General features: G+C 34.9%; 1 protein-coding gene across 1 annotated transcript in view; it reads left to right on the forward strand.

Moving 5' to 3' along the window:
* The window catches only part of LOC126777044 (uncharacterized), a 138,602-nt gene that overhangs the window by 91,628 nt on the left and 27,020 nt on the right, over positions 1 to 19,954 (forward strand). The window contains exons 4-5 of the mRNA XM_050499893.1: positions 15,749 to 16,430; positions 16,870 to 17,110. Of these exons, the coding sequence (XP_050355850.1) occupies positions 15,749 to 16,430; positions 16,870 to 17,110 (923 nt within the window). The remainder of the gene's footprint in view (positions 1 to 15,748; positions 16,431 to 16,869; positions 17,111 to 19,954) is intronic.

A 19,954-nucleotide genomic window follows, 5' to 3' on the forward strand; every position in this document is an offset into this window, starting at 1 on the left:
TGTACTACTACAAACGCAAAAACGTCTCCAAACTGATTTGACTGTATTTGATATATAAGAATAGAAATCCATGTACTGGCAATGAAAGGGATGGCATACAAAGTTTTAAGTGCAGTGAAATTAAAAAATGTTGTATAAAGCGCTTTGTAAAAACAGCGTTCAAATTCAGGTAGGTATTTAGATAACATATATTTTGGTCCGTTTTTTAAAACACTTGTGGTGTGGTACCACATACACATCACACATTCTACCGACAAACAGTAATACTTTAAAGGGTGTGCTAGGGTACCTACGGAGATTAAAGGACGATATAAGTTAATATTTCTTATAATGCCAATGGTTAACGGCGAACCACTTACCATCATATGGTCTATTCAGTAATATACTTATCTAATATTATAAAAAACATGATTACCATTATAAAATATATAAGATGTCGATGTCATTATATAATATATAAAAGTCGAGATGGCCCAGTGGTAAGAACGCCTGAATCTTAACCGATGATCGTGGGTTCGAACCCGGGCATGCACCACTGAATTTTCATGTGCTTAATTTGTGATTATAATTCATCTCGTGCTTTACGGTGAAGGAAAACATCGTGAGGAAACCTGCATGTGTCTAATTTCACTGAAATTCTGCCACATATGTATTCCACCAACCCGCATTGGAGCAGCGTGGTGGAATAAGCTCCAAACCTTCTCCTCAAAATGAGGAGAGGAGGCCTTTAGCCCAGCTGTGAGACATTCACAGGCTGTTTTGGTTCGGAATATATAAGATAATTGTATTAGAGTTGAGACGGTTTTTATATGAAATGACTAGCGTTTGGCCCGCGTCGTCGCTCGCGTCATTATTAAAAATCCACATGAACGGGATAAATTCCAAAATATGAAGAAATATGCGTGTAGAAATAACAAATAATGACAACACAAAACCTTTCATAAGTATTATATTAGTGCGATTATTATTATTCTAGCAATTAAAGATATATACGTTTTTTACATAACATATGATTGGTGTGAATGAGTAATTACCGAGTTACTTGGAAGTTATTCTTAGTAGAATTTACTTTCAGAACGGGCTTCACTTTACAATTAATTTATCTTATAAATGACTTCTAAAGTAAGTCACTTAAATAAAATACATTTTGGCTTTTATAGTGTAAAGTAATAGAACTAAAGTGCCCGAAGCATCGTCTGTGAATCGAGCTTGAAAATATCTAAATACGTATAAAATCACTTTTAAAATTATTGTATAAGTTTTTTTGATTATATATATATTTATCTTCATTAAAAAAAAAATTTAAATGATGCCCCCTTAGGGGGTGATTTTGTAGAGGTCTTATTAATTATTTATCGGATCAATTGAATACATTTACTGAAAATTTGTTATTTGAGAAAAATCATTATATAGATAAACTTTCCCAATAAATAATTTTAAATATATATCTAACAAAAAATTAATGGCCGTCTGTAAATTCAAAGTGCATTTTTCAAGTAAATAAAGCTATTTGTAAGATAGAAAAAGCAAATCAAGCTCAATTTATAAGATATAAATTAAGTCTATCCTTCCGTGCTAATCTTTAATGCGCTTAAAAATTACAAATGTTAATAAATGGGTGATTATAGAGATTATTACAATATCCTAGATAGGTACAGTTTAGTTTTTACTCTACTGGCAAACGGACTACTTGCCTCATCATCACCTGTAGACGTTGGCACGGCTTGAAATACGAATTTAATATAATATATTTGTATATTTCTAAATATATTTATATGTTAAATAAGCGATATTGTAATTGACATTTAAAATCCGTGATGGCATAGCGGTCATATGACAGCCCCAACGCCTGGGGCTTAAAAGATAGGGCGTAATCTAGCGTGGGGGCCTTGCGTGTCTTATTTCAGACGGCCCACAGCACGGGAGAGACCGCGGATGCGTTATATCAACACGATCCCGCAGCCTCTCCGATCCGTGCTGGAGACGGCCATCGCAGTAGTTTTATTGGGTAAGAATACTATAGAACCCGGTCCCCCCCCCCATGGGAGCAATGGGTACCTTTCTGAAGGTTTCCACTGTGCAAAAAAAAGCGGTCATTTAAATCTTACACGAAGATTATGTGTTCAAATACGAGCAAACACCAATAAATTTTCACATATTAAACTTGCTTTTTATTCCAATTCATGCTCAACGGTGAAAGAAAAAATTCATAAGGGTATTTATGGCATGAAATTCCGTTACACGTGTATCCACAATCCCGCCTTGGAGCGTCGCGGTTTAAATACACTACCTCATGAGAAAAAGAGACATTTTAGTCACATAGAATTTGCTAAATTCTAAAGACTACAAGAATTAAATAATAAATCTTAAGACTCGTTAAAACTTTTTTAAAGTTCTTTCAAAGATATAACGTTAATGTATTCTAATGTATTAATCTTTTTAGTCAAAGCCCTCCATTCTGAGGGCTTCATATTTATCTATATATCGATACTAATATTATAAAGAGGAAAGAATTGTTTGTTTGTAATCGAACTCTGAAACTTCTGTCGGGTTATCCTGTAAGACAAACTCGAAACTCACGTCAGAAACTGTCGTGAAATGTGGATGTGATATGCGATATTGAACATAATAATAAGAACTTGAAAGAGTACACGCATCGAAATAGTATTTCACCATAAGTCGGTTGTTGACATTTCACGGGTGAGTGATGAAGTATTTATATAGAATAACACTACTGAACCGATTGTAATAATTCTTTCACCATTATAAAGTTTCTCCAGAAGTAACGTAGACTATTAAATTCTGACAATATATATATATACGCTTATATATATATATATATATATATATATATATACGCTTTTTGATATTGGCATTATAAGAAATTTTAACCATCGCTTACATCGCCAATGCGTCACCAACCTTTAGAACCAAGACGTTATGTCCCTTGTGCCTGTAATCCGGCACACCGGCATCGGCACCCTTCAAACCGGAACACAACAATACCAAGTACTGCTGTTTTGCGGTAGAATGTCTGATAAGTGGTATCTACCCAAACGAGCTTGCACAAAGCTCTACCACCAATATGTGATTTCAGTATGTATGTATTTTTATAGTCACAGCTAGTCTTAAAGTAAATAGATTTGACAGCGAATGTTTCAAATACAAGCAAAATGTGATTGCTTTAATATATGTTGGACGTGAGGTAAGTTTCAGAAAATTCGATTTTATACGCGTCTTTATTTGAATACGAAGATCGTCCCATGCTTAAAACAAGAATCGTATTTACGATTGCGAATTCAAATCAAAGACACTAGTACATTTTATTTGCTTAATTTGTGTTTGTCATTCATGGCACAAGGGACATAACATCTCAGTTCTAAAGGTTGATGGCGCATTGGTGATATGATGTATTATTTCAATTTTTTTTTAGAATAAGTAGGTGAACGAGCATATGAGCCACCCGATGGTAAGTGGTCACCAACGCCCATAGACAATGGCACTGTAAGATATGTTAACCATCGCTTACATCACCTCACGCACTTACCCGTCTGACGGTCGAAGTCTCAGTTAGCCAATGATTAGATGAAAAAATATTGATTATCTGTCAAAATTGTACCTAATGTAAGCGTTCTTTGAAACTTGAAATTAAATTAAAACGAAACGCAATATTCGCCTCAGCGTTATCACAAATTATCATAGCATTAAATCAAAGCCTCACTCCTCTGACATGAATATTAAAATAATTTGCATAATCCTGTGAAGCGAGAGGGCTGTTATTAGTTTAATCGTGTGAGAATATATATTGTTCGAAAGAGTGGTTCAGGTGACGGGAATTGGATTCGAAGTTTTATTTAGAAACGGTGACGTGAAGTGAAGCGTCATTTGAGTTACGTTAGAACCTTTTTTCTCGGTTATCATAATTGAAGACACATTAAAATATATATTGTGTTAATTTATATGGTACACATCACGTCCTATCCGTTTTATTTTTGTAATTAAATGTAATAGAAATAAATATACAAAGTAATGAAGACATAAGGCCGCAGATCCCGAGGTCTTAGGTTCAAACCCCAGGTAGAAAAATATATTGGAATTTTCTTTCGAAAATTGTCAGTATCAGCCTCTGGAAGTTAAGAGTGTGTTCACTGGAAGTGAAAGTGCTTTGGAAAGCACGTAAAGCCATTGATCCTGCGCCTGAACTCTTTCCGTTCGTGTCAGATTGCCGTCCCATCGGATTATGAGAGGGAATAGAGAGTGCACCTGTGTTTGCGCACACACTTGTGCACTATAATATATTCTACTGTCAAGATTTTTATTTAGAAATCAACACATTAAACAGTATAACACCTGGGGGACGTTTAGTTTGTTTTTGCATTTATTTTTTTGTTTTATTTAAACTCAAATCGTCTCTCTGTCGCCCACTAATTAAAGTAGGACGAGACGCTGCGCTGAACAGACAACTTTCTGTTACAATATTTGACAACTTTTATTTCGAATCACATTAGAAGCTTTAAAAAATAAAAAATAAACATTTTGACCGAGTTCTAAAAGTGCTAACGTGTAAATTAATTATAAATTTGTAACAAGTTTTTCTTGTTTTATAAAACGTTGTTCTAAACGTGAATGAATAACGAAGTAGCCTCTACCGATATTATTAACTATATTAGTGTCTAGCTTGCTAAGCTGAACCGAGGCGGTTCAATGGCTTTAAGTTCGAGTAATTAATATATTATTAGGGTTTTTTATGTTCGTAAATCCGTTTACAGTCATTGAAGTACCTTGTTTATTATGCTACGTGGTGTTAACTAAACAGCGATTCATCTCTTTCTGTCATTATTGATTTGATATTGGAAAGAAGAAGATGCAGCGTTGAACACCCAATAAGCAACGTTTATAAGTAAGGACGCTAATGCTTTTATTATTTGTGGAACTTTCATTGGCTATTGCTTTTTTATTATTTAAATATATATAATAATACAAACAGCTGTATGTTTGCCTTGAAAACAGACCGTTTTGAGAAGAATCCACTGGCAAAAGCGCCTTTGGGCGGTCACCACCGCCGTCTAGAAGTAAGTTGTTTTTATATCATTATTATGATAACAAACAACATGTAATCAAAGATATTAAAAAACTTTTCAATTCTATAATTAATGAAAAATTATTCATCTCCGAGTTTGTCCCAGTTATCTCCATGATATAAAAGCCATGAACGCGGTTTCGTAGTTAAGAGCGACCAAGCAGATAAACTGTTTATGACACATAAACTGCGACATAAAGCAGTTCAAAATGAAAAGGCCCAGTTTTCTGTTACACCGTCGCGATTAAACGATTTTATTGCAAGGTTTATTTGTTGACGAATTTGTTCGCTTGGGAATGTTTTTATTGCGTGTTTTGATGTTTAGTTGAAATGACCCACGCGAATCTTAAGCGAAGATTGCGGTTGTAAATACGAAGGAAGTTATATGTATTTATCATTTATCTGGTGTGCGTGGCGGTAAAGGAAATAATCGTTAGGAAAGTTACATGTGTTTAATTGCATTGAAATATTGTCACATGTGTATCCATCAACCCGCATTGAAGTAGCGTGTTGGAATACGCTTCAAGTCTTCAACATTCATAGGTTGTTACTTACTTCTTTTTACGATCAGTAAAGTATCTTGAATAAGCTTGTACAGCGTGTCAGTGTTGTGAACGTCAGCTCCACGCCTTCGTCTCAAGTGGAGAAGGTACCCCTACAGTACGACATTCAATGACTTTCACTTCATTTTTTATAACTTTCTAACATCTTATTGATTATTATTGGTATTAAAAACAATGTTATATTTCTGAGTCTATTAAATATTACACTAGCTACTCGTTTCGGCTTCGCACGATTCAAATAGGGGTTAAAAATGATATCGCTAAACGTAATATAACTATTGGTTTACGCGACGCCCGCCAGTAATGATGATTATTTCCTCATGAAAATTGGTTTGGTAGTTTTTGAGATTATCGTGTACAGACAGACAAACACGTGTTTTGTGGGACTTTGTCTCACAATACGTATTGTTCCTTTTAGTTATTTATTTCCAAGCTGTTTCTATACAAGTATGCTTTAGTCACCACAAATAAATATTTTCCCGTTGTTCCTTCAGATTAATTATAATTAATAAGCAAGTTCCAGACTCTCGCGTGAAGCGCGGTGTGAACTCTCACCGCGATTTTCAAATGCAAATTGTGTTGTCACGCGAATGTTATATCACTCCGCGCTCACAATAGTTTAAAACTTTAATTTGGTTTTAGTTCACGAGCTCAACCAGCATTGTTTGTGGTTTGTACTGTACCAGTGACGCTCGACGCTTTATAAGAATAAGAACAGACTTATTGAGGACACGCGCAATGCAGACATTATATTTTCTAGGAAATAACGACTCCCACTAAAGTAAAGCAAGAGAAAAAAATTGCATAAAAATAACTACCAAGGAAAGTATAAAATAATAATAATAATTAATGATGGAAAAAACTATATATTCCTACTAACTGCAATAGCTCAACTGAGTTGATTCCCAAAAGATGTACCATAGCTATAGACACAGCTTTTAAGCATGGAAACCCAGCACTGATATCCAGTGGTACCCACACACCACCCTACGAAGAGGTCACGGACTGCGACGATTTTTTGTCGAAGTATAAAGATATTACATAATACGTGTATATAAAACATCACCGAAAGTCAAAAAGAAAGAAAAATAAGTCATGTGGAAAAAGGATGAGGCATTCACAACAAAAGGCGGCCCTTACGGTTAACAAAATACTAACATGATACAATAAGACATACTAACACTATTAATATTACTTTTTTCGAGTACGCACTTGGCAGCACTATTGAGTCGTAATTTTACAAGATTAAATTAAACCATCACTGCTTCAATTAATTGAAAATAATCTTTATCGACAGTCACTTACTTTACTGGTAGGACTTTGTGCAAGCTCGCCTGGAAGGGTACTACCCACTCATCAGATTTTCTACCGCAAAAGAGCAGTACTTGATATTGTTGTGTTCCAGTATGAAGAGCGAGTGAACCAGTGTAATTACAGGCTCTAGGGACATAACATCTCCTAGTTCCCAAGGTTGGTGGCGCATTGGCGATGTAAGTGATGGTTAACATTTCTTATATTGACAATGTCTATGGGCGTTGGTGACCATTTACCATCAAGTGGCCCATATGCTTGGCGGAACTTTTTTTTTTCGAGGAGGAAAGGCATTTACGCCTCCCGCCCGGACACGACCGGGACGGGTATGTGGGACTCACGGGGCAGAAGGCCACCGTCCTACCCACTAAAACCTCCTCGTTTCCGCCTCACCGCATGGTGGCGGGGTTATGGGAACGCGTTAGCACACCAACGCGACCCCGCCTGCGGTCATCGCTTTGGGTGAGCGACCCACCGGTTGTTTTTTATTGAGGTTTTCTCCTCTTGGCCAGGCCGGTAAAGGCAAGGCCCTCGGTCCTACCACAGGCTGGCGCCTGGATGGGGAAACGAGTTTGAGAAGGCGGTGACCGAAGTCTTTCCACCCAGCATCGACACCGAAACTGGGCGAACCCGCCTCTCCCTCCTCCTTCTGCTCCTCCTCCTGTCTCCGGCATCCCGAAAGGACTCCGGAGACCAACTCCTCCTCTATCTCTCCGGCGGCCCAAAAGGACCCCGGAGTCCTCCTACTTGCCACGAAGCCGCTCGCTGGTCCACTCTGCGCAACAGAGAAGTACCAGGAGCGGCCCGCGACACTTCTGCCGCGTCAGTCTCAGCCGCGATCGACAAGCAATCCGGAAAAAACATCGGATTGCTGGTCGACCAGTCACCTGACTGACATGCACCCCATGCTAGGCGGATCTACCTATACTATAAAAAAAACAAGTTACATAGATAATTAAATACAATTGAATAATAATACTTCATGGAAATCATGGAATAAACTGCACACTTTTTTATCATCTATATAATCCTTTATCAAGTAAAACGCTTTATTAATCAAAGTTGTCTTACTCTTTATTCATTACTTTTAGGATTGTTATTATTTTTACATTTACAGTTATGTATGTGATACAATTGAATTTAAATAAAAAGAACATGAAATATAAAACAATTAATTGTATAATGCGTTCAAGTATTATATATAGGTATAGAATTTAGGTCACACGGTTGAAAGTTATAAAGGCTATAAAATTTTATGGAAAAATTGAAATATTTTAGCACAAATAGTAACAAAAAAATTTCGTCGGTGTGATAGGAAGTCCTGGTTCAGCACTTACAACATGCCAGCGCCGCATGTACAATCTGAATAGAATTACTACGAAGTATTGGAGTAATAGAATTTAACATGAACATTTACGAGACTAAGAGCCATACTGGCGTGGTGGTTGGAACAGATTGTCAATCGAAGGTGGTCTTCACGTTCAAATCCGCATTGGGTTTTTCATATGAGTTTATATTCATAATTAAACGAAGAAAAATTTCGTAGGGAAACCGGCATGCACATATTTTATTCAAAAAAGGTATAATGGGCCAACTGGTGGTAAGTGATCACCACCGCCAACAGACATTGGCAATATGAATATTAACGATCCCTTATATCGCCACCAACCCAGGGATCTAAGATGATAGGGCCCTTGTGCCTTTAATTACACTGGCACACACACCCTTAAAACCAAAAGTATTGCTGTTTGGTTGTAAAATATCTGATGAGTGGGTAGTAACTACTTACACGGGCTTGGACGAGCTTGGATGTTTGTGTATCTTTACTCATCCTTCAATTGGAATATGGTATAGCAGCGTGGTGAAATCGCTTGAACACGAGAGGATAACTCACCCAGTAGTGAGTTGCTACCAATCAAAATTTTCAAATCGTAAATAATCCACTTAAGGGCTCCATAAACAACCATTGCAAATAAAACGTGATGTTTGAACAACGGGACAGGCATAAAACATTTTATGTATTTTGAAACAAAGCTCTTCAAAGCTTTCAAATAAAACATTAAAAAAGCAATCCATTAGCCGAAGCGCCATCCCTGATGCTGTAAACGTCTGAATTTACCCATAAACATGTAAAACCCCTCTCAGTATTGACACTTCACATTTTATTATTGAAAATTTCGAGGTTTCATTTGTCTAATGCCATAAGGTGAAATAATTTTTTCAAAAAAATTTGGAAACCATTTTCAAAAATTTGCTTAAAAATACGCTTTTATAAAAAAATAATGTCCAATGTAAGGTTGATAACTTATTATATATATTTGGTAGATTTTCTTGTAGTTTCCCTCGTAGTGTATCCCACAAGCAGAATTATGACACATGAAAATAAATGTCTTGCTCGGATTTAAGCTCAAAAAACTTAGGTTAAAAGTAAATCAGGTGTTCTATGCTCTGGACCATATCGGCTCTTACGGGATAAATTTAATATTAGCTATGTAAGAAAATTATACTTCTATTATCCCCATTAAAGGCCAGTTTTCAAATTTTTATATATATTTCAATATAATGAACATCACGTCAATTTGGACAGAATCCTTTGAATATTGTTCAGTATTTTAAGATAATCTTTTTATTTTAAAATTACGTATTTTTTAAAAATTGTTAAAGTATTATAATATTAACTTGTCGGATCTTCGTATACATTCAATACATTAAGTATGAACTTAACAACAAGCCATATTTAATAAAACGCCTCAAAACTTACTCTAATGCAAAACTGAGATGTATAAAGTTTTCACGTCCGGGATTTCACTCCTCGCCTTTTTGCTTCCCTTATTTGCTGCTGCAATATTTTAACATAGTTAAGCTAAGACTAACAAAGTTTTCTTTATTAGCTTAGTTATGTATGGAAAGTACTTAATATATTTAAGATGTTATGTAGTATGCATAGTGACTTATAAATATGTTATTTTGAAGTATCTGTATTTACAAATGACTGCCTCGTTGGTCTAGTGGCTAGTCACAGAAGCGGAGGTCCTGGGTTCAAATCCTAGGTCGGGCTAATAAAAAGTTATTGAGTTTTACTGTCGAAAATTCTTAGTAGCAACCCGGAGTCTGGATTTTGGAAATGTATACACTCCCGTGCCTCGGAAAGCACGTAAAGCCATTGGTCCTGCGCCTGAACTCTTTTCGGTCGTGTCGGATGGCCGTCCCATTGGATTATGAGAGTTAGGATATAGAGAGTTAGGATAGAGATAGGATAGGAGAATAGAGAGTGCACCTGTGTTTGCGCACACACTTGTGCACTATAATATCTCCTGCGTCATAAAATGTCAGATAGTATTTTGCGACATCACACGGGTGAGTGATGAAGTGAATTCTTAGTTACTGGTGTTCAGTGTAATTATACATCACAGATATAAGCAACTATTTTCAATGTATTTTATTTTATTCCCGTAACCTCAGCAGACATCGCGCTTTCTTGGAAAGCGTTAAAAATACAGCAATAATAAGATGTAACGTGTAACGTAAAAAACTAGAAAGACAATGGAGGTAGAGCTTTACGCCCCTTTTGTCTGGGTAGATATCTCATTCACTCATACATTCTACTCATATAAATATTATTATAGACTATGTTATCTTATAGACTATGCTGGTTCTATTATCTAGTAATATGAATTATCAATTAATGTTTTTTTTTAACATTAAATTTCAATTCATTGACAGGACTAGTTAAATATATCCGGACGCTGGTCACTATCCACGAGGTCATGAATTCGTTATGTAATTGTAAATTTTATACATATGTGTACATTATAGTGTACATATGTACTCGTATATACTAACATCTAAATAATAATAACACTTTTAATGAACCGACACTGCTGACATTTGATTGATATAACTTTGTATTTAATATCGATTATTTTCGATAGAATCTACATTCTGAACCGGTGGTATCTTTATGCTGAACGGTTAATTTAAATCTATAAAACGAATTAATTTTGCTTGTCAAATCCTACTTGAATAAGTATATTTTGATTTGAAACAAATACAAAAAAATAAACAACGACAACGACAAACAATACAAAAAAAAATGTAAATAATAATAAAATATTGGCGGTGAACTCGTATCTATGCTTATAATTAAATAATTTGTCTTTTATCTTTTATATGTAAAAGTACAACCTCGTTTGTCTGCGTTGTCGAGTAAACATAAATGATGACTTATGTGGCAGTAATTGTATCAATCTGTCACCAGCAGCTGTCATCGAAGTTCTCGCATCAACCCCTAATTGAAATTTGGTAAACATAAGGGTTTATTAATTGCAATAAAGTACCTTGTCCCATAAAGTTATGTAATTTTTTGTTATATCACAACCAGTTAAGCTTATCAAATGTGTTTATCTGTACAATAACGGCTAGCAATGCACTATATATGTATATATTTTGCATGGGCGTCATACAAGCCTTATTATTAGGTTACTAACACTCATCCAGATTCTACATAGTTTAAAGGGTGAGTGACACAGTGTAACTACAGGCACAAGGGATATAGCATCTCCTTTCCCAATATTGGTCACCATCACGTGTCCCATTTGTCAGTCTGCCAAGATACAGTATAATGTTATCGTAATAGGTATTTTTTTAATGACGTTTACTTCTTCTTTTATTATAATTTTTGCATGTTTTGTTTTGTCTTTATAAATAGTTTCTCATTTTTTTTTGATTTACCTACGTTATTTATTTCTTTTTTTAAGTTTTATTACAAAGAATGTACTTTTTTTTTCTACGCATGTTAAGTTAGCCTATAAGTGAGGTATGCAATTTTTTTATTAAAGTTATTTAAGATTGTAGTCTAGAATAAGAAAAAATTGTATACAGCGTTGGCTTCCTATTTAATAAAATAAAATAAAAATAAAATTACTATATATCAGTTAAAGTCAATGTTAAAATCATTACTTAATACAGAAATATTACACTTAGTGATTATCAAAAAGTCCACCACCTAAAAGAAACATCTCGAAACATGAGAAGAGCCAGTGAAAGAAACAACACGGTTCTCTCTCTCCTCCCAAAGACGTTCTTAGCTGAGAGTCAGTCACATATAAGACATACATTGGTTACCATGGAAACCATTCATTCCTTCATTTCATGAAAACTGCAATAGTAATGCTAATAAAATATAAATAAATATTCTACTTATATACTCTTCCAACATAATCTTGTAATATTATATGAATAATTCTTTGTATATTATTTGAGTATTTATTTCGTGTATCTAGGAAACGGATCTAATTTTTTGACTCGGATTTTTGTTTTCTCATAAAGTTTTGCTTTTTAAGATTACATAGGTGTCTTGTCGAAAAAAAAAGTTTGTTTTTCACAAAAAATTAAACAATAATTAGAACCGAGCCAAACTAGGTCTCTAAGTTGATTTATATATACAATTATTAACATAAGTGAAAACGACACTACCATTAAGAATATTTATCTAGCTATAAAGTTTTTTTTATTATGTTAAATCTCTATGAGACGTGGATGAAATACTTAAGGGATTTGAGTACAAAAGGCGTCGGTGTGTGGTTAGTCGCTCGGTCAGACGGTGTTAATGGGTCCGAGGAAAGTTTAATTTAAATTTGATTTGCTTTACGAAAATGTAAAGTACAATGTTAGTACTGGTACACATAAATCTTAATCGAAGGATACGTGTTCAAATCCAGACAAGTTCTATTGAATTTTAATATACTTAATTTGTGTTCATAATTCACCCTGTGCTCGTAAATAAAAATGTCCTTTTTTAACGCTTAAAAAACGTATCAAACATTTCCCTTACGGGGACAGTTGGGGGGGTATGTGGGGCTCGCCGGTGTCTAAGGTACCAAGTGCGCCCCGAACATTGGAATACCTACTATAAAACCAGGGTACCCTTTGCGTCTAACGAGGAGCGCCACGGGGTCTCTTTCGCATGCTAACATTTAAGTAGTCTGATGGAACTTTTTGTGATTTCCATGGACCACAAGTATCAAATTCAACTTCACTACTCCATTGAGAATCGCACGAATGCAAAATGCATTATGTAAGAACTGGTTCAGAATTGGAAGCAACGACCTCAAAATATAGCAGATACTCTTTAGACCAACTCGTAATGAAGTAGCGTGGTGACTTAAGTTTAACAATGCCCACCATTGTTAAAAACCGCCTTAATTATTCCATTAAGCCATCGACAAATATGCAGAGAATTCTAAATTTAAATAAACCAATCATTGGGCGGATGTCATCCGTGAACTGAGATGCTCTGGAGGATTAAAATATATCGTTGGAGTGAGGACGTACTTCCATCAAGATTATAACGCTAAGCTATGTATAGTATTTTTTAATATTAAATATAACTCTGAAACGAACTGATAAGTAATAACCATTTTAAACTAGATCGGAACCCGATTGTTGTAACCGCTGACCCAAATTAGTACTTTTTAAAAATTTACACAAAAACATTTGTCTCGTAGTATAAATTGAAAGGGTTAAATTGAATTCGTTGCTACTTATATGATAATATTTTTTTGCAAAAATCTTTATCGAATCGCGTTATATGTTCTAGTAAATTTTACATGTACTGGTTGGTACATTAGTTTTTTTTCACTTAGACATTACGCAAATACGCCTCCTCATTTATTAGATAAATTGCTTGTAATTTCTAAATATTTGTTTTAACCATTGCGATTTATTGAGCTTCGGAATAGTAGTATTGGAAGGGTATCTATAGTTTTTTTATCTGGTGAGTTTGAATTCACAATATCATGGTTAGCTTGCAGTGGTCAACAATCGTACCACATATGGATATAACGTTATATATGTATTTCAGAAATACTCGGAATAAGCCGTTTTTAAATCCATTGAACTTCAAATATAAGTCAAGTTATCGCGTGAAATACAAAATGTTCTCGCGTGAAATACAAAATGGTCAACGTTTCCTTTACGTAAATACACTCCTTTACGTAAATATACTTGTCTATAGAGGCACAAGTGACAAAACATCTTAGTTCCCAAGGTTTGGCGCATAGACGATGGCTAATATAATACACAATACATACAATTGCCGGAAATCGGTCACTCTCCTTCAGGTGGTCAATTCGACAGCTAATTTACCTTTTTTAAATTAAAAATTTATTATTATTAGTATTATATAATATACATTAGTACACTACGCTAAAGATCACTCGAGTGACTTCTCACTTTTACACTTCTAGAAAAATATCAAACATTAACCAATAAATGACGGCATTAAAATAAATAATAATAATAAATATAAAGCCTTTTTAACAAAGGTATAAATGCCAATTCGAACAGGTGCCTGTCCAAAGTTCCAAGCAATAAAAGCATTGGTAGCGAATATGTCGTCCAATATCCAATAATAAATATAATAACGGCAATAAATCCCGCTGTTCCCGAAGGAGGCCCGCAATCAAACGCCGCTTACACGATTGATTATTATTCACAGTCCCGCTTGGATTCATATGCAAATTTGAATTAACACGCTCCGTGTAATTTTGACAAATGCCTTTATTACGGGACGAAACAAAATTTTATTATATAAAGACAATTTGTCTTTGTATATTTAATTTTATGATATGAGATTATCTTTAATAATTAGTAAAACATTTTTAATATGTTTCATCTTAAGTATAAACTGTCTAAAAGAGCGGTGGTGGCCCAGTGGTTAGAACACGTGAATCTTAACCCATGATCACGAGTTCAACAACAGGTAAGCACCACTGAATTTGTATGTGCTTAATTTATGATTATATTTCATCTTGCTTGGCACAAATTATGTCACTTATGTACTGGAAAAGCGTGATGGTATTAACTCCAAGTCTTCTCCAAGAAAAGAGGAGGCTGATACTTTATACGTAATTTTTATATATATTGAGGTACACGCGTCGTGGCTTAAGAGTAAGAACAAGTCCTTTAGTTTCGTGCTCTCACCATGCTTTGAATAAAAGAATATTAAGAAACTATCTAAGTATTTGACCGACTTTTGTGCCTATTATAGTCGCGAAATTATTTTCATATCACACAATTCGATATCGATATTAAATACAGATGTAATTGATTTCAACAAAAAAAAATACCGAAATATTTGCACGTGTAATAAAATTAAAAACATGAAATTAATTTGTATTTACATTACAGTATTTATATACATAATCAATTACTTCGAGGTCAGTGTTAGGTAAAGTAAGTCAAGGCAATAAACGTTTGTAAAAAATATGGCCGAATGGATAATTTTCTTCTATTTCAATTAGTTTAAGTATCCGGTATGATACCAATATTTTGACTACATATGTAAACGTCAAACATTTAAAGCATCAAATCTCGAGGTCCCGGAATGAACCTGGTGTGGCCAATAAAAATATCAGATCTTACTGTCATGAAATTCTCAGGCATTGTTTGCAAAGCTGTGACCTACAAAGTATGTAAGCTGCCGTTCCTATGACTGAACACTTTCCAGTTGTAATTAATTTGCTGTTCCATCAGGTTCTTTCTAATATTCTGAAAATAAGAGATCTAAGCATAATATGTTCATATTTCAAAAAGCTAAAGCTGCATTTCCATTTTTCTACCATTAAATTAATTAAGTGTAACTACAATATCTTTACAAATTGTGTATAATATATATATTAGCAGCTTTTTTTAATAATGACAAAGATTTCTAATAACTCAAAGTAACATATATGTAAGCGACTCACGACATAAAAATAATAATTTTGATACGAAAATATAACATTGTCAACAGGTCGTGGTCATGGGCAGTAGCACCACATCAGACAAGACCATCAACACTAGCACTGACTCAGCAGCCACCGCCCTCACCTCCGTCACCGGCACCGATGATTCCATGGACGCTGAACCCGACCTCATCGACGCAGATCCTCCCCAACAACCACAAACTGAACCTCAACAGAACCCACCAAGCACAGCTCCTCCCCATTACCACCGAGCGCAAAACAGCTGCGAGTTCGATGCCCCCGCTTATACTATCCCTCAATCCGCAACAGACACTCTCGAATCCCCCAGACCTGGCCCTGCGCGATTTATATTCGATGTTCAATTACCTGATCCAAAAAAAAATGAGAAACCTCGCAACAAAATTCAAGTGAGCCAAACAAATCAGGGCGGGCCGTCCACGTCTATTCAAATACCCTATGATCCAAAAGTTGAACCGCCAAAAAGTCCAAAGTGTAGTCAAGTGAAATACGAAACGCACTTCGATTTTGAACCTGAAGCGGTGAAGAGGCGAGGCAGTGAGCCAAGGTTGAAGAATAAGCAGAAATTGGAAAAACAGGAATATTATAAAGATGAGGTTGCTAAATTAAGAAGGCAACTGGAAGGAACGGAAGTATTTACAGCAAGTCGGAGACGATCGTCCACACACCAACATTCTGTTCCACCGATATCTTCGAGAAGACAGTCAACGGGTAAGATCCTAGTAATTATAATAAAAGTATTATATACATCATAAAATATAATATCGTTTTAACTAGACAATGAAGTATGTAATTATATATTTAAATATTATCATTTTGTCAAATACTTTAAATGCGTAAGTAGTTTGTGTCGTCAACTTGGGGTGTGTACTGCATATGGAATGTTCTGGATTTTTCACATAATATTTTCTAAAAGGGGAAACTTTTACATTCGATATAACAAGAGGAATATTAAAAAGGCATCAGCGTGAATGTCGCGCTTCACTTTGAATAGTTTCCTTTGACATATCAGTTTGTATATTCATGTTTTCTCAAGATCTTTTCAAAAACGACTTCTTTAATTTTTGCTAAACGTAATGATTATAGAATGGAAGACTGTTTATATTTGTAGTCAAATTGCCATTCTTACCTTTAACTTTTTAATTTACAGCTGCCCAAGTCCATGTAACAGCGAACCCATTGGACTCCGCATCATCAATGCCAGCCGGGAGAACTACGATAGTAGTGCAGCAACCTTCACTGTCTTTGGACTACGGGGGCTGTTCTACTATTCTTGTAAGGGATGGCGAAGATGGGAGACGAACGAGCAGGGTTTGCAGCGACCATATTCAGCAGCTGCTAGACGTCACCAGTCAATTTACGTCTGAGGATCTGCATGAATTTGACAAGAGGTAAGCTAGTAACAACTAGACTTTATATATAATATAATCTATAATATAAAAGTTTTTTTTTACATAATAGTTAAGTATATTGTAAATAAATATTTTAAAATGTGTTACATGGTCTTTAAATATATTTCACTTGAAATTAAATAAATAAAAACATGACAATAACAATGATACATAGAACAACAGCAATGACAGAAACAACGTCCGTTTGTAAACAACATTTACAACAGTAGTGTTTTTTTTTATATAGATTAGGAAGGTCGACGAGCATATGGGCCACCTGATGGTAAATGTCGGTGCCTTTTCATGCATTGGCTCATACTCCATTATTGCCCCACTCTAACAAAGTGCCGACGTCACAGCTAGACCACGCCCTCTAGATTAATACGTAAAAGCTAATCCTACATAAATTATTTTAAATTTATGCAATGTTTTTGTAGGTTTTCCCATATTTACGTTTCATCATTTAATTTTAAAGCAGCGTTGAATATAACCGGCTGGTAAATTTGATTACTTGCCTTACTATGGTCACCGAATTGCAAATATAAGACATTATGCAAAAAATATATTAAATATATTTCATTATTTAAAAAATAGTTTTTAAACTGGGTCAAACAAGTGATTAGAACGTGTACCCACCAAACCACATTGGAGCAGCGTGGTGAAATAAGCTCCAAATTTTCTCCTTAAAAAGAGCAAAAATTGCATTAATGGGTATAAGCATCGTAATGCCCGCTCTACATTTGCGAAGCGAAAGCCCGCGAAAGCCTTGTAATTTGGGAACCCAAATATACGAAACAGAGTACTTTATTCTTTTATTTTAAGTATAGGACCGTTAAATTGCGACAAACGCTAGCGCGATTCGATCGACAAACAACGCCATCTCATAGTGATTTTCGGAACTTATACTAATAAATCAATATTAATACCATGCAACGCAGGTCTAGACGGTTTCACAGCTCTGCGTTCGCGCTACACGGCGTTTACCTATTGGTGTCAGTTTTTAGTCTCCCAAAAGAGTTCTTACTGGATTAAACTGTTATAACTGTGAACGAAATTATCAACGTTGCGAGAGTACAGGACCAGAATATTTTTCGCCCTAAAACCACGTGCGAATTCCGGTTAATCTTCGTGCCTGCGATTCATGGGCGACTGTAGAGCCGGCTTATGTATTCAGTTACTCAAATCTACTGTGAACCAACTATACAATGGCTAGAAATGTGGTGGTAGGGCTTTGTGCAAGCCCGTTTGCGTAGTTACCACCCACTGATTAGATATTCAACCGCAAAACAGCAGTACTTGTTATTGTTGTGTTCCGGTTTGAAGGGTGAGTGAGCCAGTGTAATTACAGGCACAAGGGACATAACATCTTAGTTGGTGCCAAGGTTGGTGGCATTGGCGATGTAAGCGATGGCTAACATTTCTTACAATGCCGATGTCTATGGGCGTTGGTGACCACTTACCATCAGGTGATCCATATGCTCGTCCGCCAATCTATACTATAAAAAAATGAAAATAATAAAAGAATATGATTTTTATATGATATGACTTATGTTTATTTTATTATTTTTTTGAATCGGATTTGAGAGAAATAGAGGTATGCTTACACACTTGTAACATTTATGCTTTGCGTAATTGGTTGTTGGCAGTTGGAAATCACCACCCTCTTCTTTCCTTGAATTTGATTGGTCACTTGATTTTATCACTCGTGTTAATTAAACGTATATAAAACAATAAATGCCAAAAAATATATAAATGCAATTTTTCATTAACATTTACAGAACCCGGTAACACAAAATCGTTTTATATTCGTTTAGTTTCTCTTCGTCTTATCCCAAATTCTATAGAAAAAGAGAAAAGCTATTTAATTTGTACCCACACCGGTGTTGGTAAAGAAAGCGTTTTTTTCATCAAATTGAATAAGTAAGGGATGAAATAAATTACCCTACAAAGGCTTTGTACATTTATTTATTAAAAGGAAAATATATAAATCTTACAGCGTTTTTATTTACATAAATCTATACATTGTTGTTAACAAGAAATTATATTCACGTCAGATAAAACTACATTATTGAGTACAAACCTTACATACTAAACAAATATATACTGCCCTACATCAGGTTAATATTTGTTTGAGGAACAATATATGCATACGCTTTTAAAACGGGAACCTAAATTCAATATATAATATATAAATATCAATATATCTTTAATATTGTTGTGTTCCGCTTAAAGAGTGAGTAAGCCAGTTTAAGTACAGACACAAGAAAAATACCATATTTGTTATCAAGTTCGGCAGCTCGTTGCAACGATTAATATTTCTTACAGCGTCAATGTCTATGGACGGTGGTGACCACTTTCCATCAGGTGGCACATTTGGCAAAAAATGTAATGCTGGGTTAAGGCCTTCTGTCCCCATAAGAAGTGGTTAAAACCACTTCTTAAACAAGAAATGGTTTTTATAAGTCTGTCTCTAATGTTGCCCATCGAGTGATAAATTTGCTCAACTGCCTTCTTAAAATAAATTACAAAAATATTTGCTAAATTTTACTTATAAGATTAACGAACATGATAAAATAATTATGTAGAAGAAAAAACCATTAAATAACACATTTACAAATATTGAAATGCCTTTTTAGTTAACGAGGTGTCGTGACCATTGACCGGTAAACCACTTTAACGACAGTTATCTTGATGACGAATAAATTTTCCACGTTACAGAACTAATTCGAAAGAAAATACCTTTATGTAGAACAGAGACTGGGCCGTCAGATTCTATTAATTGCTTATCAAACTTTTGGCAACAACCAGTAACTTTTAACTTTGTCTATAAATATATTTTAATAT

Source organism: Nymphalis io, chromosome 22, assembly GCF_905147045.1.
Source record: "Nymphalis io chromosome 22, ilAglIoxx1.1, whole genome shotgun sequence".
Classification (NCBI taxonomy): Eukaryota; Metazoa; Arthropoda; class Insecta; order Lepidoptera; family Nymphalidae; genus Nymphalis; species Nymphalis io.